Source organism: Amphibalanus amphitrite, unplaced genomic scaffold, assembly GCF_019059575.1.
Source record: "Amphibalanus amphitrite isolate SeventyFive unplaced genomic scaffold, NRLGWU_Aamphi_draft 000090F_arrow, whole genome shotgun sequence".
In the NCBI taxonomy this organism is placed as follows: Eukaryota; Metazoa; Arthropoda; class Thecostraca; order Balanomorpha; family Balanidae; genus Amphibalanus; species Amphibalanus amphitrite.
Window position 1 is genome coordinate 856032 of NW_024881586.1, and position 21068 is coordinate 877099.

The 21068-nt window shown below is 48.4% G+C and overlaps 2 protein-coding genes across 5 annotated transcripts in view; one reads left to right on the forward strand and one right to left on the reverse strand.

Annotated features, from left to right (window-relative positions):
* Positions 1–21068, reverse strand: part of LOC122380066 (TBC1 domain family member 9-like) — a 98023-nt gene that overhangs the window by 64707 nt on the left and 12248 nt on the right. The gene's annotated exons all lie outside the window — the stretch shown is intronic.
* Positions 1–21068, forward strand: part of LOC122380068 (ras-related protein Rab-37-like) — a 49872-nt gene that overhangs the window by 1650 nt on the left and 27154 nt on the right. For 2 of the 3 annotated variants that reach the window (XM_043362860.1, XM_043362862.1), the window contains exon 2: positions 10399–10509. In XM_043362860.1, coding sequence (XP_043218795.1) covers positions 10399–10509 — 111 coding nt within the window. Of the gene's footprint in view, positions 1–10398; positions 10510–12827; positions 13099–21068 lie in introns of those variants that run through there. The other variant, XM_043362861.1, reaches the window with a different exon arrangement.

Consider the following 21068-nt stretch of genomic DNA (forward strand, 5'->3'; position numbering starts at 1 on the left):
TCGCCCTCATTAGCGACAGAGCCCGGCTTTGATCCCATTGACTGAATGGTTGAGGGGGCGGTAGTCTGCACGTGTTGCATAATGCATACGAAACTAGTTCGGGCGGGGCACTGCTTCGATCGTGAATCCCATCTACAGAGGCAGTAGATGGTGACTATTAACCTTAGTTTTGTATAGAAACGCGATATACCTAATAACACACATTGTAGGCTGCAGCTGAAAGTACCTATGATCAGCCTTGAACCATCAGTCGTACTTGTAAAATCACCCATGGCATGTGATTGGCTGTTGTACAATCGGTGACACTACTTACTGAAATAGAATTAGATATAGGCACCTTGGGAGATTAGAACTTACTTCAAAATCTAACAAAATATTTCAACATGAACGAACAGCATCCACCTCGTTAGAACTTTCATGCAAACACGAATAGTGAGTGATGACTGACGGCTCAAATCAAAACATGACATTGATATGAATGACAGAAATCACAGCTCAGTCTTTTTCGGCCCTTCATCATTGCTCACGGTTCATTGCATGCGCCCAAAATAGGCATCGCCGCCGGCAGCCCTCCCCCTCCCCCTCCTCCTCCCTCTTCCCACCCAGGCCATCTGTTGCATCAGAGCCCCCCCCCCCCCCTCCCGAGGGTCTGGGGACAGACGCCGCGACTGTGTCCTGAGGCGATCGATGTGCTGTGCCAGCCTCGCCGCAGATGAGGGCGCGGTATGTCGCCTGTCTTGGTGCCGCCCCTCCCCTCCCCCAACACCCTGGGGGGTTCAGCAGACAATATGGCCAAGCTGTCAGGCGTTAGAGAATATGGAGAGGCATGACAGGTATGCCAGGCGCTGAGCAATATGGGAATATATGACAGTGGCGACAGTCTAGTTAGTTAATCATGCTTGCGACAGGAATGCCGAATAAGTGGTGAAAATTATGTGAAAAAGTACCAAACAGGCATCTGTGGTCGAAACAAATTTGAGGCCAGACACGCGTGATTTCGCCAAACAGCAGAAAAATTTGATTTTGCTGCTCGCGCCTCGCCAGACCATTCCCGAACATTCCAAACACCCAAACATTTTACGAAACGTGACAACTGACAGCGTGTTGTTGCAGAAACAATATGAGGCATTGGGAAAGAGAGAAATAGAGGAAAAGAGAGAGAGAGAGAGAGAGAGAGAGAGAGAGAGAGAGAGAGAGAGAGAGAGAGAGAGAGAGAGAGAGAGAGAGACAGAGACAGAGACAGAGACAGAGACAGAGAGGGATTAGGGAAAGATTGAGTCGGCAAGTGGCAATATGGAGGGCCGACCAGCTGAATCGATGGACTGCCGCGAGGCTGACGTTCATCACCCGTAAGTGCCCCCTGTCGAGTAGCTCCTGGCGTCACCGCGCCGCTGACCTTTTGACCTTGACCTTGACCCCGACCGGTTGGCGCCTGAGGCGGTTCAACTGGGAGTGACGAGACGGTGGGGGGGGGGGGGGGACCGCGCCAGGAGACGGGGTCAGGGGGCTCAACTGATCGAATCTCAATGCAACTCTGAGTTCTAATCCAGTTCTCCAATGCTTACCAGCAACCAGGCTTTGAGTGATGAATGAGAGGACGCTCGGAATTGAAGCACGGAAAGATACAGCACGAAAAATAATAATAATCCATCTAATTAGCATGTAGACTTTTTATGTGCATACAGGAATATTTGTTTAAAAAAAAATGAACACTGAGGTCTATTTATCATGACATGAGTGGCTATTGAAGCCAGCTTGCACGTTTATCCAATCCCTATCTTTGCTTAAAATGATTGGCAAATATAAGATGCATTACTATCTATAACTCATCCGAATTCATAGGTTGGTACTAGGGCTATCCATGACCGAGAATTGCATTTTCCAAGATTAGATACTCTTGTAAGTCATTCGAAAATGATGCTCCGTAATCTTTTCAATGTCAGTTGACGCCAATCGAAGAAACCATGGACCGTTCTTTTTGTAATTCAATTAACGTCTCCAGAAAACGAAGTTTGTGAAATTGCATTGCACCCTAAGAGGCTGAATTCCAGAGGTACAACAGATGTCTTTCACCCGTCAAGGCAGGCGAAAATTAATTGCGTTATTTTCGTCACCTGAGCCATTCCATTCCCAGAACCTAGAGTGCTGGAAAACCATCAAATACGGTACAGAGCTGTAATTCGCACCACTTTTAGCTGCACAATTCCAAGAAGACTGCAAGTAGCACTGCAAATCATGAAAATGTACCATCTGTAGGTAATTATATCCCCAAATCATTGTGATAGCACTAGAAATCTGACCAGACATAGCGCCTCAGGGAAAATATCAGATGACTGATGAGATGAAATTTGGATCCGCGGGAGCCGTCATTGGGCGGTGCGGCTGACATTTAGGATCCCTCCAGGATACAATGTGGGCCAGATTGGCAGTTTCCGTTTCTCACAAACCTCACGAATGAGCTGGCCGCGATAGCTGAGACGGGGCCATGGGCGTAACCACCGCGCTGGAACGCTGGAAATTCCAGCCCATTTTTGGGATGCTGAAATGCCGCCCCCGGTAGAGGAAGTCTGCAATTGCGGGACTCGCGGACAAACCAAGAACAAAAAACGGCACTGCTCGGTCCACCATACGCCTGACCTCAACGTGCCGCTCCTCACTAAAATAACTAGGTGCCCTCTGCATGCCGCCCCTCCCAGATGTCCTTCCGCCCCTCCACACCGACTTCCCCTCAAGTTCCTCGGAGCTCTCTATGTGCCGCCCCTCACAGAACACCGCCGCACTCAATGTGCCGCCCCTCCGCATATAGCTCATCGCCGTCTGTGCCGCCCTCCCCAGAGTACCTCGGCGCTCTCTATGTGCTGCCCTCGCCACAACATCCCGCCGCCCTCAATAAGCCCCCCCCCCCCCAATGCTCTATCGTCATATGTGCCCCCACCCCCCGAAGTGCCTTGGCGCCCTCTATGTGCCGCCCCTCACCACAAACCCCGCCGCCCCCAATGTGCCGCCCCTCCCCACAACGCTTTACCACCGTCTGTGCCGCCCTCCATAAACGCCTTGCCGCCCTCCCCAGAGTATCTTGGCGCCCACTATGTGCCGCCCCTCGCCACAACACCCCACCGCCCTCAACAAGCCGCCACTCCCCACAATGCTCTATCGCAGTCGGCGCCACCCTCCCAAGGCACCTTGCCGCCGCTACGTGCCGCCCCTCCCCAGACGCCTTTCTGCCCTTACGCGCCTCCCCTTCCCAGAATGCGTCAAAACGTTTAATGATTCGCCCCTCCCTATAACGCTCCATCGCCGTCTGTGCTGCTCTCGTCAGGCGCTGTGCCACCTCTCCCCGGAATGCTAGCCCTCGCTGGCCCGGGGGGGACGTTTTTCGCCCCTAACCCTGGCGAATATTTGCGATAGCTCAGTCAGGGGTGCTTAAATTGCTGCTGTTTACATATAATAACTACGCATTGACTTGGCGAATTGTGCTGAAACGTCTCCGATAGGTGAACAATGAACATCGTGCGGACCGGGGGATTCATAATTCCATGGCAAGGTATCACAGTTTGGTTGCTACTCTTAACGTGCGCAAATGAAGGACGTGCGCACGTTTTGGCGGGCTCTGTATGCTGCCCAACACAAAGTGTTACATTTTGGGCTCGATAAGTCTAAGGGATTCGCCTATGCGAATTCAGCCCATATTTGGTGAGACGCTCTGATCGCAAACAACCATCGAAGTCGCGAAATGGCCCTGTGTGATTGCTTGATGTAAACATTCCGAGCCAACGAGTAGTGCCCTGAGCGCGCAGCAAGACTCAAGAGTAAAGCTGAGCACTTGAAAGAGTCCTCGGTCTACTGTGGGGCCCTTGAGTGGGTGAGGTCTTTGGCTGGATCCCGTCCTGCAGGCTCACGCCTGGAATGGGTCCTCTTTAGGCAGGCTCGAAAGCTTAGGGGCCATCAGAGGCCGGTGTGGGGCTCTGAGAGTTAAGCGTGGCTGCTTAAAAGTTGCGTACTGCTTTCAGAAGGCCTGTGCGTTGGGCACCCAAAGACCAGCGTGGTGCCTTAACCCTCGCACGACCAGGCCATTTCTCATAACACGAACGACTAGGGGGGGGGGGGGTTGTTACGACCCCCCCCCCTGGCGTTTCGAAACGGAAGGTCGTAGAGCTTAGCGGAAAAAACCAACGGATTGCTCTCAACGAGATCTCGCGATTGGTGGTATATTTTTTTGTCCTAGGTCAACATTTGACCTACTTATGACCGGTCAAAGGTCAAATTTTCCGAAAAAATCAAACTTTTTCAACTTTGCGCAACGATTGCGGCAAAACGGTGAGAGATATTAACTTCAAACCTTCAACAACGTATTCCCCACTCAATTCTGCATCATATATGGTGTTTTTGGTGTATTTACCCTATAAAAGTAAGAGGCCTATTGCTGATGAGTGATATGGTGTCACATCACCCTCCGGTGTTTGTCCCGATTCGTCGGCTGTTGACCACTGCTCCGCTATAAATACTGTAGGTAACGACTCAGAAAAGTGTATTTCCAACTTCCAACAATCAATTCACAGCAAACGATAATTGCTCATATAATCGTTGTAAAACAAATAATTTACGGCTGCACATAACCGTACGGGATGTTGGACCACTCATGACGTCATACCTCTCTAATCTGACATGACCCGGCCATTTTGTTTATTTCAAAAGTTAGTCAATAGATGTCCCAACATGTCTGGAAAGTTCTATTAGCATACATGCACTACTCCACATGCAATCGTAAAAAAGCTGGGGGCGCATTTATCAGACACTCACTTCTCAGAAATGGCGGCGTACGCTGTACCACATATGACGTCATAACTCCGTGACCTGACCTGACCCGGTCAAGTTTCTTGCACCACACGATGGCCAATACTTGCCCCAACATGCATGGGAAGTTTCATGACGATCCATCAAACAATGTGGATAGCATCAGCAGAAAACCTCGGGACTCGGTACACACTTCGTGAAAATCCGGCCGGAGGCTGTACCTCTTATGACGTCATAACTCCGTGACCTGACCTGACCCGGTCAATTTTCTTGCATCACACGATAGCCAATGCTTGCCCCAACATGTATGGGAAGTTTCATCATGATCCATCAAACAATGTGGGTATCACCGGCAGAAAACCTAGGGATTCGGCGCACACGTTTGGTAACTGTCGGCCGGAGGCTGTACCTCTTATGACGTCATAACTCCGTGACCTGACATGACCCGATCAATTTTTTTCGGCAAAAGATGCGCAAAGGTTGCCCCAGAGGGTATTGAAAATTTCAGCCCGCTACGACAAGCCGTTTAGCGTGCACTTCGAAAAAAACCTCAGGGGGGGGGGGGGTTGATACAACCCCCCCCCCCCCTAGGCGTTCTAGGGTTAAAATGCCAGTGTTACGCCCTCAGAGATGCACTGGTCAAGCCCTTTGAGGTTCTCAGAGGCGTCGGCGTGGTGCTCTCACAGGCGGGTGTGTGATCCGTTGAGGTTTTGGCGTGATACCCTCAGAGGCCGGCGTCGCGTGGTGCTCTTAGAAGCTGGTGGGGGCTTCCAGAGTCTTCAGTGTAGGACCCTCAGAGTCACCGGTGAGGACTCTCAGCATCACCGGTGAGTGGCCGGGCCGTGGGCAATGAGCCGATATGGGACCCTCAGAGGAAGGCACCGGTGTGAGACTCAAGAGAGGTCAGTGTGAAGCCTTTACAGTTGCCCGTGTGGGGCAGTGAGTGCACTGGCGTGGTGCCTTCCGAAGGCCGGTATGGGATTGAAGCTTAGCGTCTAGCGAGGTGATAAAGGACTTAACCCTCGCCCGTATTGGTGTTTTTCCAGCCACGAACGTATAAGGGGGGGGGGTTCGTTGGCCCCCCTTGCCGTTTCGCCCCTGATCGACCTAGAGCTTCGCGGAAAAAACGAGCGTGTTGCCCGTGACGAGAGGAAGCCGATGATACCCAATTTTAAGGTCCTAGATCATCGGTTGACCTTCCAGGTCAGGTCAATGACCCAAAAGTCGGGAAAATCGGGACCAGTTAGAACGTCGTAAAACGTGGTTACTATGGGGTTTTTAGGGTGCTGATTACGAATATCATGTTAGTTATGATCATAGATGATCTCTTAATGCATTTAGGCCAGGTCGAGTCAGGTCAGGTCAGGTCAACCAGTAAGGGTTTTGCCGGGTATTCGTAGTAGGTGGCAACCGCCTCTGACAGCTTCGTAGCATGTTACGAAGGCACCACAACTACTTCGTAAATGTTCAAATGGTTGCTAAATTCGAATTCAGCTAAAAAAACTAGCCTAGAAACATGTAAAACTCGAAAAAGTGAACCGAGGTCATCAAAGGTCAATGACCTGACCTAACCTTCCGGTGACCTTGACACCCACCGTAATGCATGGGAGCAACATCATATCCCATGTTTGAAAGCTTGAAACCACGAAAAGACTGCAAACGCGCGGCTAATGCGAGCCGACATCAGCCGAATCGCGATTCCGGCCAAACATGGTCTCGAAAAGTAGGTCACAGGTCAAAGATCATTAGGGTCAGGGTCATGAAATTTTCAGGGTAGGTGTAAAATTGATTAACGCGAGAGTACTGACAGTTTCGTCGCGATCCGCCGCTTTTTACGTGATTTATTCGCGAAAAACCATGGGGGGGGGGTCCGTTCGACCCCCTCCCCCAATACGGGTTAAGTGGTGCCTTCGGTAGGACCGGTTCGGTAGCATTATTGTGGGGTCCTCAGAGGTATTATTGCTGACTGAGGCCAAAGAGGTGCCGGTGTGGACCCTCAGAAGTGCTAGTGTGAGGCCCTGAGAGACGCCAGTGAGGTTCCTGACAGGCGCCGTTGTGGGCCCTCAGAGACACTGGTGTGGGGCCGTCACAGACGAATGTGGGGCCCATAGAGGCTAGAGCTGCTGGTCTGAACCCCTTACAAGCCGGCAGGGGGCTCTCAGAGACCAGCAAGGGGCCCTCAGGCCAGCAAAGGGCTCTCATAGGCCGGCGGGCGGCGATACCTTCAGAAGCTCTGTGGGGTCCTTAGAGACCGGCACAATACTTTCAGACGCCGGTGGGGCCCTCAGAGTCGCCGATGTAGGGCACTCAAAAGTCACCGGTGGGTGGCCGTCAGATGCGCTGGTGTGGGGCCCTCAGAGGCGCCGATGTTTGTTGGGTCCTCAGAGCCGCTGATAAAGGTCCTAAAGAGGCACGGTGTGGGGCCCTCAGGAGTGCCAGCGTGGGGACCTCAGAAGCACTGGTATGGGCCCTCAGAGGTGGCAGTGTGGGAGCACTCAGAAGCGCCGGTGTAGGACCAGCACAGTCGCCGGTGAAGCCCTTCACAGGCGCCAATGTGGAGTCCCTCAGAGACACAGGGTCATCAGAGGCGCGAGCTGCTGTTGTGGACCCTTCATAAGCCGACAAGGGGATTTCAGAAGTCGGTGGTGCCTTGAGGAGCCCTGTGGGGTCCTTAAACACCGGCATGGTTTTCTCAGACGCTGCTGGTACCCTCCGAGTCACCAGTGTGAGGCCGTCAGAGCCACTGGTGTGGGGCCCTCAGGACCGCCGATACAGGGCCTTTAGAGATACTGGTGTAGGCCGTCAGAGTTGGGGGGGGACCCTCAGATACGCCGGTTTGGGACCTCATAGGCGCCGGTGAGGGCTCTCAGAGTCGCCGTTATGGGGCCCTCAGAAATTTGTGTGTGGGGTATCACAGGCGGGTTCGAGGCCACTAGAGGTGGCCCGTAATAGGCCGGTAAGGGCCCTCAGAAGCCAGCAAGGGACACTCAGAAGCTGGCGTAGGGCCTTTATGGAGAACTTAGTGTGGCTACTCAGGGGCCCATGGGATGTCCTTACGAGCCCTGTGGGGCACTTCTGAGTCGAAATATGACCAGAAATATGGTCAGTAAACCCTCAACGGCCAATTGGCGCCACAGGGCCCCTCGTGCCCGTGTGGGGGATCTTCGGGACCTGTTTAGACCCTCAGAGGCGCCGGTGAGGGCTATCAGTCGCCATTACGGGGCCCTCAAAGAAATTGGTGTGGGACCGTCACAGACGGGTGTGGCCTGGGGCCCCTAGGGCTGGCCCCTAATGGACCGGTAAGGCCCCTCAAGCTGGTTAGGACGCTCTGGCCGGTAAGGGCCCTGAGGCCGGTAAGGGCCCTTAGAGACCGCTGAGCCCCCCCCCCCCCGCTTTCGACGCCCATGGTCAGATCCCATTGCAATTGAACTCACCTGAATGAAGTGAACTATTGAAGAGTGCGCCTATCATTTATCAATCCGGTGCGTAGTAGCAAAGTCAAACTGCTAGCAGCGGGCTGACCACCCATCTTACGCATGCATATCTACCGCATAAAGTACCTACCAATATCTCGAACACCAGAGCTGTGGCGTGTTCTCTGCGGCTGCCCCTTATAACGTGTAGTCAGTTGACTGCTGATTATTGTTCGTATTTCACAAACCGTAAGAATTTGACACACAACAGCGACACTGTAAATGCCCTCAAGTACTCACCTCTGGCTCCCGAAACATAAGTGCCGCCCTTCCCTTGGCATTTAATGCCGCCCCCGGAGAAAGTTATTTCCAGCCCATTTTTTGAGGAGTGATTACGCCCCGTCACGGGGCGCTACGCTGCGGCCTCATTGCCTTCCAAAGCGGACAGGCAGGATCGGCTGCGAAATATGGCCGCCACAGACAGGCTAAGCCCCTAAGCGCGGTCAAATCCGGCGGTACGTCCAATGAGCTTGGGCTCGGACGCTGCGAGGGTCATACTGATGTCCACTCCGTAAATAGGTCAGCGGAGGTCATGCCCACGCCCTTACAGAGGTCAGCGTGACCCATACTGATGCCTAAAAGGAGGTCAGGCAAAGGTCACACGGACAACACAAGAAGGCACTAAAGTAAAAGTAGCTGCAAGTCACACCGATGCTTAGAAGGGGCACTTAAAAGGGAACCAGCAGTAGGGTAAATGTTCCTATTAGCGACCCTTCTCTTTTCTCTGAATAACGAAGAACAAGCTAGTTGCAGTTCGGTGTTCATCTGCTGGCCGCTGCGTGATCTGACTTCAGGCCTCAGTTTTCCGCGCTGCGTCGCTGAGTGAGATGACACCGTCTTGACGCTGTCGATATTGACACAGCTCCCACCTATTCTCGTCGGCTCATGCTATAGCTGAATTTAGACTCAATATAGGTACCCTGAACAGTGAATAGCATGCTCTCGGTCACGGCATCCGTCTAACTCTACCCCACGGGCTGGCGGTGATATTGCTGGGCTGTCGATATTGACACAGCTCCCACCTATTCTCGTCGGCTCATGCTATAGCTGAATTTAGACTCAATATAGGTACCCTGAACAGTGAAAAGCATGCTCTCGGTCACGGCATCCGTCTAACTCTACCCCACGGGCTGGCGGTGAGACCATATAAAAGTATCCTGAACTCGTCATGGAATGTTGTTGTCAATCAACAGATATACTTGTTTATCCACATATATGATATCTTCCTAAGTTCCTGTCAATCAGTTCCACAATTGTGAGTCATTAGTAAACAGGGGACAATTATTTGAGGCAACGGGCCCAATTCATGATGCCCTTTTCGGCGCCAAAGGAACAGAAAGCAAGAGCAGGCCAAACATCCTTGCCAGACTTTAAAAAGACTTTCGTGACATCACAACCAAGATCAGCCTCTTACGTCTGCGCCTGCCTGCACGTGCTTCCAGTCGTAGTGCAAGAAGCACGCGCAACACCACCGGATCTCACATTAGATGACCTTTCAGTTGGTCACGTATTGGCATCCTCCGGGGAGGTCGGAGCAGATGACCTTTGCCCCTAGTTATGCACGGTCCCAGGTGAGATTCTGATCACACGGAGACGGCCCTGCTCGGTGCGGCTGATGAAGTCAATAGGGCGGCAGCGTCATTAGAGTGACGCTGGTGACGTCAGCAGCGCTCGTTTGTCGGAATTCCAGATCAGAAATGATCGTGCATTCATTGTGAACATTTCATGGCAATGAATAAAATTCCAACGTCTTTGAGAATTGATGGTTTTAGACTACATTGGCTAGGCATGGCAAACGGATTTTCTTATTCGCTCTGCAGCAGCCAGCATTGTAAGAAGTTTGTCATGCGCATTTACTCTGCTCCCGCCAGTATTGTTATTAACTGAAAATAAGCCTATGAAATGATATCAACTAAATATTGATGTTATATACTCACAAGTTATATACCCATAGGTTTACATAGTACAAAAAGTTGTAACTTTCACTTCGAATATGAATCAGTTTGCGACTTCCGAATCTATGAATCAGGACCCATAGGTATCGAGTGCCTATCATAGTGATGATTGCATGAACCTGGTGGTATTTGACTTATGACCACTCATTCCCTCCACCCGTTCTTGCGTTCGACAGACGATTCTGGTGGGGGACAGTGGAGTCGGCAAGACCTCACTGCTGGTCCAGTTCGACACCGGCAAGTTCACCCAGGAAGGTTTCGCCGCCACCGTCGGGATTGGTTTTATGGTAAGTCGAAACGTACAATTTGCTTACGCATTTTCCGGAAACCGAAACTCTTTCACATCCCGTCAATGGAAGAACTTTCGTATTGAAGTGATAAAACCTCAATACGGTAGCGGGGACGCAGACATTCTCCAGGAACCGAAGCCCTATTTCATCTCAGTTATTTATTTTTTTCATTTGTTATTTCAATATATCAGCTTAGTCTGGATTATCATCACTTTACACGACAGCTACACGTTATTTCACTCTACGTGTAAGCGACGAAGCTATTCCCGTGTATCACATTTGATAAGGAAACTTTTTTTGCCGCATCCTACGCACCTGGTTGAGAAGTTTTCCTTGACATCCACCGACCACTAGCTCAGCGACATATCCATTGCTTGGGAAGTAGATGAACCGTTTGAGCAAACATGCACCGCATATTCGTCAGCAATTCTGACTAATTAAGTGAAACAATTATTGTTTGTGAAACAACCCCAATTTCATTTGCCTAGGCATCCCCTTCCGATGTATCATGCTTCATTCAATGTCGACAGCAAACAGACCCGCTAAATGGATTCCGTGTCAGAGTGTCGTAATACAAGATGCAGAGCCACCACCACCCGCCAATTATTGACCGCAACACTCATTCTATGGACCGATTGCCGACTTGTCCATTATTCTTTGAGTCTGGCTGGATACCTGATGATGTTTCGTCACACCCTGTTCTGCATTTGTTACAAACGATCAAACCCACGCCCTGATGCGGAAGGGGAGGGGCAGAAAGGACCACATCGTCTTCTGCATTCTAAGCAGTTAATCTGCACATAAAGTGGCCGAGTTTGATATTAAACTCTCCTCACTTTCCTGTGATAATACCTAGAACCGGCTTTCCGAGAGACATTACAAGCTGTAACGTAATTGACAATCAATGTAACATCCAGATCGAGGAATGAATAATTAATTCAGCTAAAACGGACATATTGTCTCAGTTTGGTACCGATGCTGCAGCTATAAATAGAAATTAGAACGCAATAGGCTATGATCAGATGGCAGGGCCCGGAGTTGTATGTAATTTGATGAAGGACTGATATTTACATCACTGGTAGGTATGCAAAAATAAAGGGTGGGGGATTAATAATTGATCTATCGGAAAGCCAGAATAATTAAGTGAACTATGACATCACATATCAAGGGCCCTGATCCAAACTTACGCCAGCTCCATAAAGGAGACGTTACATGTATCCCGGTGGAGTTGGCGAACTTTGTCCGACTTTTCAGCAGGACTTTACTACCAATTGGGGACCGGCTGACCTGCCGAGTAGCGTCCCCACGGGAAAACGACATGCCAATGGGCGTGGCAGTAAAAGGGAGCTGAAAACGAACTGCCTACGCAGGAAATATTTTATGCCAAACCGATATGGTCCTGTCAGCCATTTCGCCGATTGCACGAATCTTGGTGATTGCTCCGATGAAGCCATGTATGTAACTTGTCGGTTGGTTTCATAAAGCGTTCCTATTTTTCCAAAAACAATAGAGTGGAAATATAATTAAATATGTTAGCCATTGCGTAAAATAAACAAGTAGAATTCGACTCACGCTTTTAACATGGGGCTCCCCATACAAGTACTGTAAGTACATATTCTTCCTTTTTATTTTTGCCAATTATCTACAGGTAAGCGTATGTTATGTTTTCCAATCCATCAGCTTTCATATAATCGCTTTGTAATACCATATCGGTTATATGTCGTTTAAATTACGTAAACATTTTGATTGTAACAGCCGACTATTTTTACAATCTTGCATGTGATAACGTTCGACTGAAATCACACCACGCCGACCTGCCATTATTATCCGTGCATTATCCCATTATCAGTGTGCATTGACGGAACGATGCCGCGAACGACACACAGATCAACTGATATTTCCCTCCGCGGCCAATCGCCTGTTCTCGTAACGGCGCCGACGGGAAGCGAGCGGAGCCAACTGCAAACATGTGGGCCATAATCAGAGGCGTGGCCAGGCTGGGAACATAGGGAGGCGAGGGTGAGAGAAAGGACATGAAGTGGATTTATAGGCGTGCTCTGATGGAACAAGGGATAACAAATGGTATCTTCAATTTTGCACATATAACCATGGCTTAGACATAAACTTGTCACTGAATAGAATAAGCGTCAGACAAATATGACATCTCAGAAGCGGTGTCTGCCTGCCGTCGGACCCCCCCCCCCCCCTGTTCCGGTGCCTGTCGCCGCCTCTGCCAGAGCGCCCGCACCTTTGGGCGGTGCCGGTGTCACCTGCCGGGCCGGGGCCGGGCCGGGCAGTGTGCGGGCCGCGGGCCGTGAGGTGCGCAAGAGGCGACGGTGACAGTCTCCCCAGAGAGTCGTGAGTGAGCGTTTCGTGAGAGTGCCATGAGTAATTGGTGAATGAGATGAAGATGTGATGAAGAGTAAGTGATAATGGAGAAGTGAGGATAAGGGCCAGTGACGAAACGGTGCACTGTAGATGATGCTTTGAGACTCAGCACTTTAATATTCTGTTATGAAGATTGCTTACAACAAAGAGTTGCGATAAAAATTGCGGCTTATTGAGCTCGACCCTATCAACTGCAGCGTGAGTACTGAATAGTGAGTAGTAAATGACAGTGGCGTGAGTAGTCCCAGATTTGGGTAAGATTGCTGTCTGAAGAGCCTGAAGCCTATTTGTAAGAGTAGACGGCTTTACGGGACTTTGACAAGAGCTCAGTTGAGCGTGGCACAGTCGACGGGAAGAACCAATCTCAGCTGTTTACGGTACTGCCACATTCCTATCTGAAGCCAACAATCTGTGGATAATCGGAGACCGCGTATCGTGTCAACGGCTAGCATACATTGCGGCCATAAATCGACGGCGAACGTATCTCATCGAGTGAAAACCGGAATATCGGCTAACCGATATCCGATACCGGATGAACCGGGATATCGAAGAAACTTCTAGCACACGGCAACTAGTGCGCGATCAGCCTGAAGAAAAACAACACAGAGTTTTTTTCCGGGCATCATCTTTGCCTTCCTTCATGAAGTACTCGGCTTGCGTTTCGTGGCAGCCGTTGTGTAGAGAGCGCCTTGTTGGCAGTATTTCGTGCCCTGTCCCGGCTGAAACGAACACACTGCATCAAGTCCGGAACATCTGATCTGTCTTATCCCGCAAGGTATCTTGTCTGGAATTTCACAACCCTCGGTAAGCAGCCTAGTGAACTGTCCCATCCCGTTCGCTGTCCCACCCCTGTCCGTAGCGCCCGGTCACCGCAGTCCACAGCGCGTGACCTGACGCGCCAAGCAACGTCGGTCCCGATGTAAGGCGCCGGTTTGGAGCGTCGACTGACATCGATCGCGAGACGCGCGCGGCGCGTCGGTGCGTCCACGCCCCCGACCGACAGGCCGGCGGAAAAACAGGTAGGCGGCGGTCACAACAGCGCGACTGGCTGCAGAGATCAACGGGCTGTTGGAGAATGAGGCTGAAATAAGAAATGAGGCGGTCTGATTTGTGTGAGTGAACAAGGCATAAGCTGGTAGTGCAATGATTGTCTAACATACAGTTACAACTAGGTACTTACCTATACCTACCCCATTTTAGTTTTTGGGTATGTTTCCGCCAAATTTTAGTGCTTTATAAGAGCATTCGTTCTCAAACCTTTCTTCATGCTATTGATTAAAATTGCCTCCTGCGCGCAAGTTTGATGCCCGAAAATATTGCGGATATTTATTTATTACTCCTCTCTTAGCCGGGGTGGCATCAGGCTGATTTACAGTAAATAAGATAAATAAGGAAAATATCAGCCGTTTGCATGACGGTCCTTGGTTTAACTTGTAAACATATGGTTATACAAACATTTTTTAACCCGCGCCCTGATGGGGGGGCCATTTTGGCCCCCCCCCCTGTGGTTTTTCTTAAATAGCGAAAAAAACGGCGGCGCGCAGCGCCGCTAAATTTTGGGTACCTTACCGGGCATCAATTTGACACCTTCACACAAAATTTCAAGTCACAGGTCACCTCAAGTCAGGAGTTATTGAGGTCAAACTGAGGTCATGTTCGAGTAAAAATGAGCAAAAAACATGACATCTTGAAACGCTCACCAATTCTACAGTTAACCCTATTAGTGGCAGGCTCCTGGCTACCCCATATTAGTGGCAGGGGGGGGGGCTGTTTACGACCCCCCCCCTTGATATCTCGAGATCTAACGGGCCGATTTTCAAAATTCAAACGGCATTCGATTTGGCTCAACGAGATCTACATTTCTAAAAAAATTAAAATTAAAAAATGTCAATAGGGGGGTAGAGGGGGGTAAAAAAGGGCAAATTGCAGATACATTTTAGACTGTTTATCACGGCCAGGTTTCTGAACCAATCTTAACGCAACTTTTGCCGATCGATAGAGAATGAACCGGGAATTCACATGGATCCTAAAAATATGCATTTTCAAAAATCATAGGCGGATACAGATCATTGAGATTGGGGGTACACAAAAAGTATAGTAAATAAGGTTTTTGTTGGTACTGTTTCTAAAAAGGGTGGCAATGGTCTTGTTATGTTACAATTTTCTTATGAGAGAACGACTAAAATTGTATTGGTCATGCATAGGCGGTGTCAGGGCACCTATGTTGGGAGGTAAAAAATAACCCCCCTTTTTGGACGCCTGGATCCGCCTATTATAGCAAAAACGTGTCAAAAGAGGATGCACAATAACTTTGTATATGTTATCACATGATACCTTTCATTCACTGTTCGTAAAACTGGTGCAGCATCGTGATCTTCGCCCAAATGACTCGCTTCACGAATAGGACCCCCCAATTCCCAGTGCTCTGGAGCCGCCCCTGGTAAAGTTATGAACTTGAAATTTTCAGGGAATGTGCCCAATTTAGTTTTAGGAAAAGTCAGAAAATTTCAGCATCGTAGCTTCAGCGGTTTCGGAGATATTCCCGAAAAACCTGAGGGGTGGATAAAAACAACCCCCCATGCCACTAATAGGGTTAACAAGCAATTTTAAAGTTCTTTATGTGGTTGTGTAGAGAAAAGACGGCGCTACAAAACTGCTATCTCGGATTTTCGAATTTTTCGGATTTTGACCCCCAAAAATAAAAAAAATGATTTTTTTAGAAAAACTCAAAAAAAATCCAAAAATTTTCCGAATTTCGAAAAAAAAACGGAATATATGTGATAGTCCCTGCGCTCTTCGATATACATATTAAATTTTAGATCGATACCTCTTTTTTTGGCCAAGTTATAGCGAAAAAACTGTTAAAAATTGATGACGTCAAATTTTTGAACTCAATTTTTAGCAATTCTAGACCTCGTAGCGCAAAACGGAGACCACCATTGAACTCCCCGTGACGAGCTGCATCGAATCGATACCCATTGTATGCAAAAATATGAATTTTGAAAGTTGACCTAATTTGACCTGACCTTGACCTGACCTTGACCTGACCTTGACAAAAACGTGACTTAGGCTGGCCCAAAAGTCTGCCTGACCCACATTATCGCATTTGTCATGTAAAATGGACCATAAAACATGTATCACACGACACTTTCATATTGTGACCCCCCAGTGACCTGACCTCTGTGGCCTGACCTGGTATCAGTGACCTTAAATAGCAAAATATGTGTTTGAAGAACATTTCCCCATCGATGATTTTCAATGAAATGCATTTTACTCGATTTTACAACGCATTTCTTGAAATGCCTGTAAACGGTGAAAATTCGACCTTTGACCTGACCTGTGACGTCATCGGTTTGACCAAGATCAATGAAATTGGGTCACAAGGTAGTTCCCCGTTGGGGCTATCCAACGCCGTTTACCGCTTGTCGCTATGTTGCGTGGTTCTCGAGATCTTAGGGGGGGGGGCCAAAATGGCCCCCCCCCCCCCCATCAGACCGCGTTGCTCGGCCGACCCCATCAGGGCGCGGGTTAAGCATAAAATTTTAACAGCAACGGCTGACGCCTGCTCCCTTGTTCACAAAACAGATAGACATTGTCATGTCACAGTGTAGGTAGGTATATCAGCAGACAGCAGTCCCGTTCGGATACTGAGGTAAGTCTGCCCGGATACTGCGGTGGGTTCTGTCCGTATATTGAGGTCATTCTGCCCGGATACTGAGGTAGATTCTGCCCGGATATTGAGGTAGATAGGCGCACTGGGAGCTGGCAATACGAGGGGGTATCGAAAAGTTCTGATCATCACATAGAAAATATAGACCGATTTTGATGATTTTTGGTGGGTATTTTATTTGGTTCTTAAGAACAATGCTCCCGCCAAGAGAATCATGAGAAGTGGTTTTATCTTATGTAGGGGAGACTTAGAAGTAAAAAAGATGAGTACTGGGCCCATTGAGGACCGAACCGTCATTCAATTAATGCATTTGAAACGGTATCACACTGAGAAAATACATCAAGAACGTGAAATTAGTTTATGGCGAGGAAAGCCCATCTCATGCACTTACCGAAAATGAGGAAATAATTTTCAACTTGGTTGCATGGCCCTTGCAGGGGAGTCAAAAAGTGAGTGACTACCAGTGACTGACAAGGTGGTGACTGTGAAGGAAGTGGAGGACCTCATCCTTACAGATCGTCGTGTGGCCTTTCAGATGATTGTGCAACAGAAAGGTCTCTATGCTGGCAGTGCCTGAAAATATTATCAGCGAAGAACTACAGACGATAAAGGAGTCAGCCCGCTTAGAAGTTCATGTGTCTACTTTGTTCAAGAGAAAAATGCGTCTTGGCCTTTCGAAACGGAAACTAGGCCTTTTTTAGGAAATTGAAGACATCTTCGATCATTTGGTGACTTGTGACGAATGCTGGGTCTATGTGTATGATCCAGAGACAAAAAGATGATCAAGAAGTTTAAGCACGGCACATCTGTCCTTCTTAAAAGGCGAAGATGCAGAGGCCGATATGGAAGGTCAATGCTATCAGTGTTCTGGATCTGGCGTAGAATAGTCATTACCGACTGTCTTGATGATGGTCGGATAATAATAAGCAAGCACTACTGCACACTTTTGAAGAAGTTGCGAGATGGCCTCAAGCAGAATCGCCGCAAAAAAAAACAAGAAAGATGTGTTATCCGCACCGACAGCGCCCCCGCCCATTCGTCCTGAGCTGCGATTGAAGAAACAACATGATGTGGACATTAAATCCTAACCACTGAACTCTAATATATACTGGAAGGAGCATTGGTGACTTGTTTTTGTCTATCGATTTCCGCCATGTTGTGTATACCAGAAATATAAATTGCATGTACGGTAGCAGAGGTGCAGTTTAGTGAGAGGTACACTACTCAAAAGTGCTGCTGCTTCATGCTTGCAGTTTGATTGCAGTGATCAACTTTTCAAGACTTTGGTATACACAACATGGCGGAAATCGTTAGACATTCTGGCCCAATTCTGGCCCATATACGGCCAAGGCGAGTGCCTCCCCCTGATCCTAACGCATCTAAGAAATTCACCTGACTGGGTATTAACTGACTCTTGATTGTTACGGGAGATGAAGAATCCACAGTATGGCCGGTGATTTAAGGACAGAAATGACGTCATTGATGAGGTGCAGCAGTGATTTACGGGACAGTGCGAAGGTCCTACAATGACCGCCTGAGGCAGCTCAAGAAACGACGCAATAAGTTTGCAGTCGTGTGTGGTGACTTGTAAAGGAGTAATGAGCATCATGTAAAAAGTTCAAATTTCTATCACATCTAATTCATGGTGATGATCAGAACTTTTCGATACCCCCTCGTATACCTACAATATGCACGCCAAAAATAGTTGAGTGCAGTTCGCGATATCAGTACTGGAAGGAGGAAAAGTGGACGAAAGAGACGGAAGGGGGGATAGGAAGCGGGGAAGGGAGGTCGGGTCTTGGGAAGGCAATGGACGAGGAAGGGAGAAGGGAGGGTACCTACGTAAATCAGTCAGCTAACAATCGCACCCCCTAAGGCACCCCCGTCACTGTGAGCCTATTTATTTTTCGTTTGCAATGCGCCAGTGATCTCTGAATTCCTGGCGCCATTAGACCACACACCATTTTCATTTGATTTTATATATGTCATAGACCTCTGTACAGAAGTTTATGTATATGTATATAAAGAAGTAGGTGGCGTGCAAGTGCTTTGGGCAGGTTTCTGTGTGCGATAGTGTTTCGCCAAGCTCAAGACTGGTTGCCAATGACACCACGGATTCACCTCTCAAAAGTTCCCGCGATCAGAGCTGATTAGAAAAAGCTGGACGAACCTCAAATTTTGAATGGCACGCGATTTTCCCGGGTCCCTAAGTAGTGACGTCCCAGGGGTAGACAGTAACAGTTGGTAGCATTAGGCCAAATGGGCGCTCAAAAACTACTACTCCATAGGGTTTCCATGTTAAATCGACCTTTTTCAAGCGAGCCCCACACGTAAGCTAAAGGATAAAGTGCCAATGTTATTGTGGGGAAAGGTAGCCACAAGCTTCCTCTACAACCTTTTTATTTAGCGTGCGTTTTTCGATGCGGAGGCCATAACAGGTCCAAAAAGCATTGGGCGCTGCCCGACGTACCAAAAGCCCCTCCATGAGAGCACAAGTTCCTGCGCATGCGCACATTGCCTCAACCCTGTACTAGCGTAAATTAGCGATACTGCTCACGGACTCCATCAGCCAATCAGCGTCCCCGATTACATTGATAGATGTCGCTAGCATCACGTAAATCCTGCTTGCGAACACATTTTAAAAATGAAACAGCTGCGCCATTTCTGCCTTCCATTGATTCCTTCTATCTTAGTATCAACTATACGCTTTTCAACTAACTTTAGACCAGGTGGGTGACAGCACGTGATCGCCTGAGGCGGTGGGGGGTAGAAATATTTTCGTCCCCGGCAGTTGCTGGGGTATTTCGCCACCCACCGTTTGCTGGGGGGGGGGGGGCGTTAAACGCCTCCAGCCGATAACTCGAGAACCAATAGGCGCAGCGAAACGCACGAGGCGGCAAACAAAAGAACGCGACGAGACGCTTCAGATGAGTACCTTAAAGTTGAATTTTGAGGTCACAGGTCGGGTCAAGGTCAGGTCAAACACCTGAAATCGGGCTTTCAGTAGCATGGACTTCAGGACTTCGCAATGGGCGCTTCTCGTCAGAAACTCTGTCAAAACGGTGCACAATCCATCATATAAGGCCTACAAGAGTGTCAGTTCCATATAGGGGTCAGTAAAGCATAGGTCAGGGTCAAGGTCAGGTCAACCGGCTAGGCACATATCCCCGAAGATCAAAACTGATATTCGCAGCTTATGACACATGTTTCATGGGTAATTTGGGCCGCAGAACACGATGGTGACATTCATTTTATCATATGTGTACGTGTTTGGCTCAAAAAGTTCAATTTAAGAAATTCATGTATCATGGTCGTGAAGTAGTCACGAGAAATTGTCAAGATTCAGTTCAAGATTTTGGAAAATGCGGAACGATAATCAATAATCGAAGATAGCCATTTGATTGTTCATGGTATTGGCATTCTAATGGCGTTTATGGCATGTCTGTATGTCTATTCTGTGATTTTATATGATTTTTTGAACATATGCCGTTTTTGGTCGAAAAATCAGAAATCATGACGTCACTAAAACCTCGATATCTCAAAAATTTTCCGACCGATTTTTTTTGAAACTTTGTCACAATAAACTTCAATCAATTCCCTACAGGTACCCAAAATTTGGCGCGCCTGCGGCGCGCCATTTTTATGCTATGGCCCGGCGAAAAAAGTGGGGGCGTTTAACGCCCCCCCCCCCCAGCAACTCGCGGGTTAATGCTCAATGCAATCGCTGCGACTTTTTATAAGACCTTCTCCTCGTCGTTGTTGCTTGCTTTCAACGACTGGTCCCCGAGTGATGACTATCCTCACGCAAGATATGATGAATGGAGCTAGCAATTAAGCCCAAAAAAGATATCGAAAATAATACAAAACACCTCTTTTGAAGGAGATGAATTTAATGGTTTTGGAGCCTCACGAAATATGTTTCAGATATGACGCGTCACACAAACTGACGCATAAAGACTGTGTTCAAAAACGTGACCGCGAGCACTTGTTGACGAATGAAAAGCGTAGGTACTGTCCGGTCGCCATAGCAACTAGTAAGCGTCACAAACTTCGAACACTATCCGAGTGCGCCAAGTTCGACTACATCGAGGACGATGGATGATGGTTGCCAGCTGATTAATCTAATGAAACGCGAATAAATTCAACTTTTGTTTGAGATTGCGAGTAAATGTGTTTGTTGATTTCAAATATCATTGAATTATTTTTTGTAAATAAATTAACTGCAAACGCCTCTGCGCAAAATGTTTAAAAGGATAAATCAAGGCTTATGAAAATCGTGAGAATGGTTGGGAAAAGCAGGAAAAAGGGTCACGTGACTGGTGTCCCAACCTTAGGGTAAGGCGCCTAATTAGCGACCCCCTTAATTTGAGGCGTCATTGCTCACGCTCTATGGGTGCCACTGTATTACTGGTTTGATTTTCGCAGAGATCGTTCATTTTTCTATTAAAGCCTATTTTTCATTTTCATTTCATCATTTTCTGCCCCAATATCCACTAAT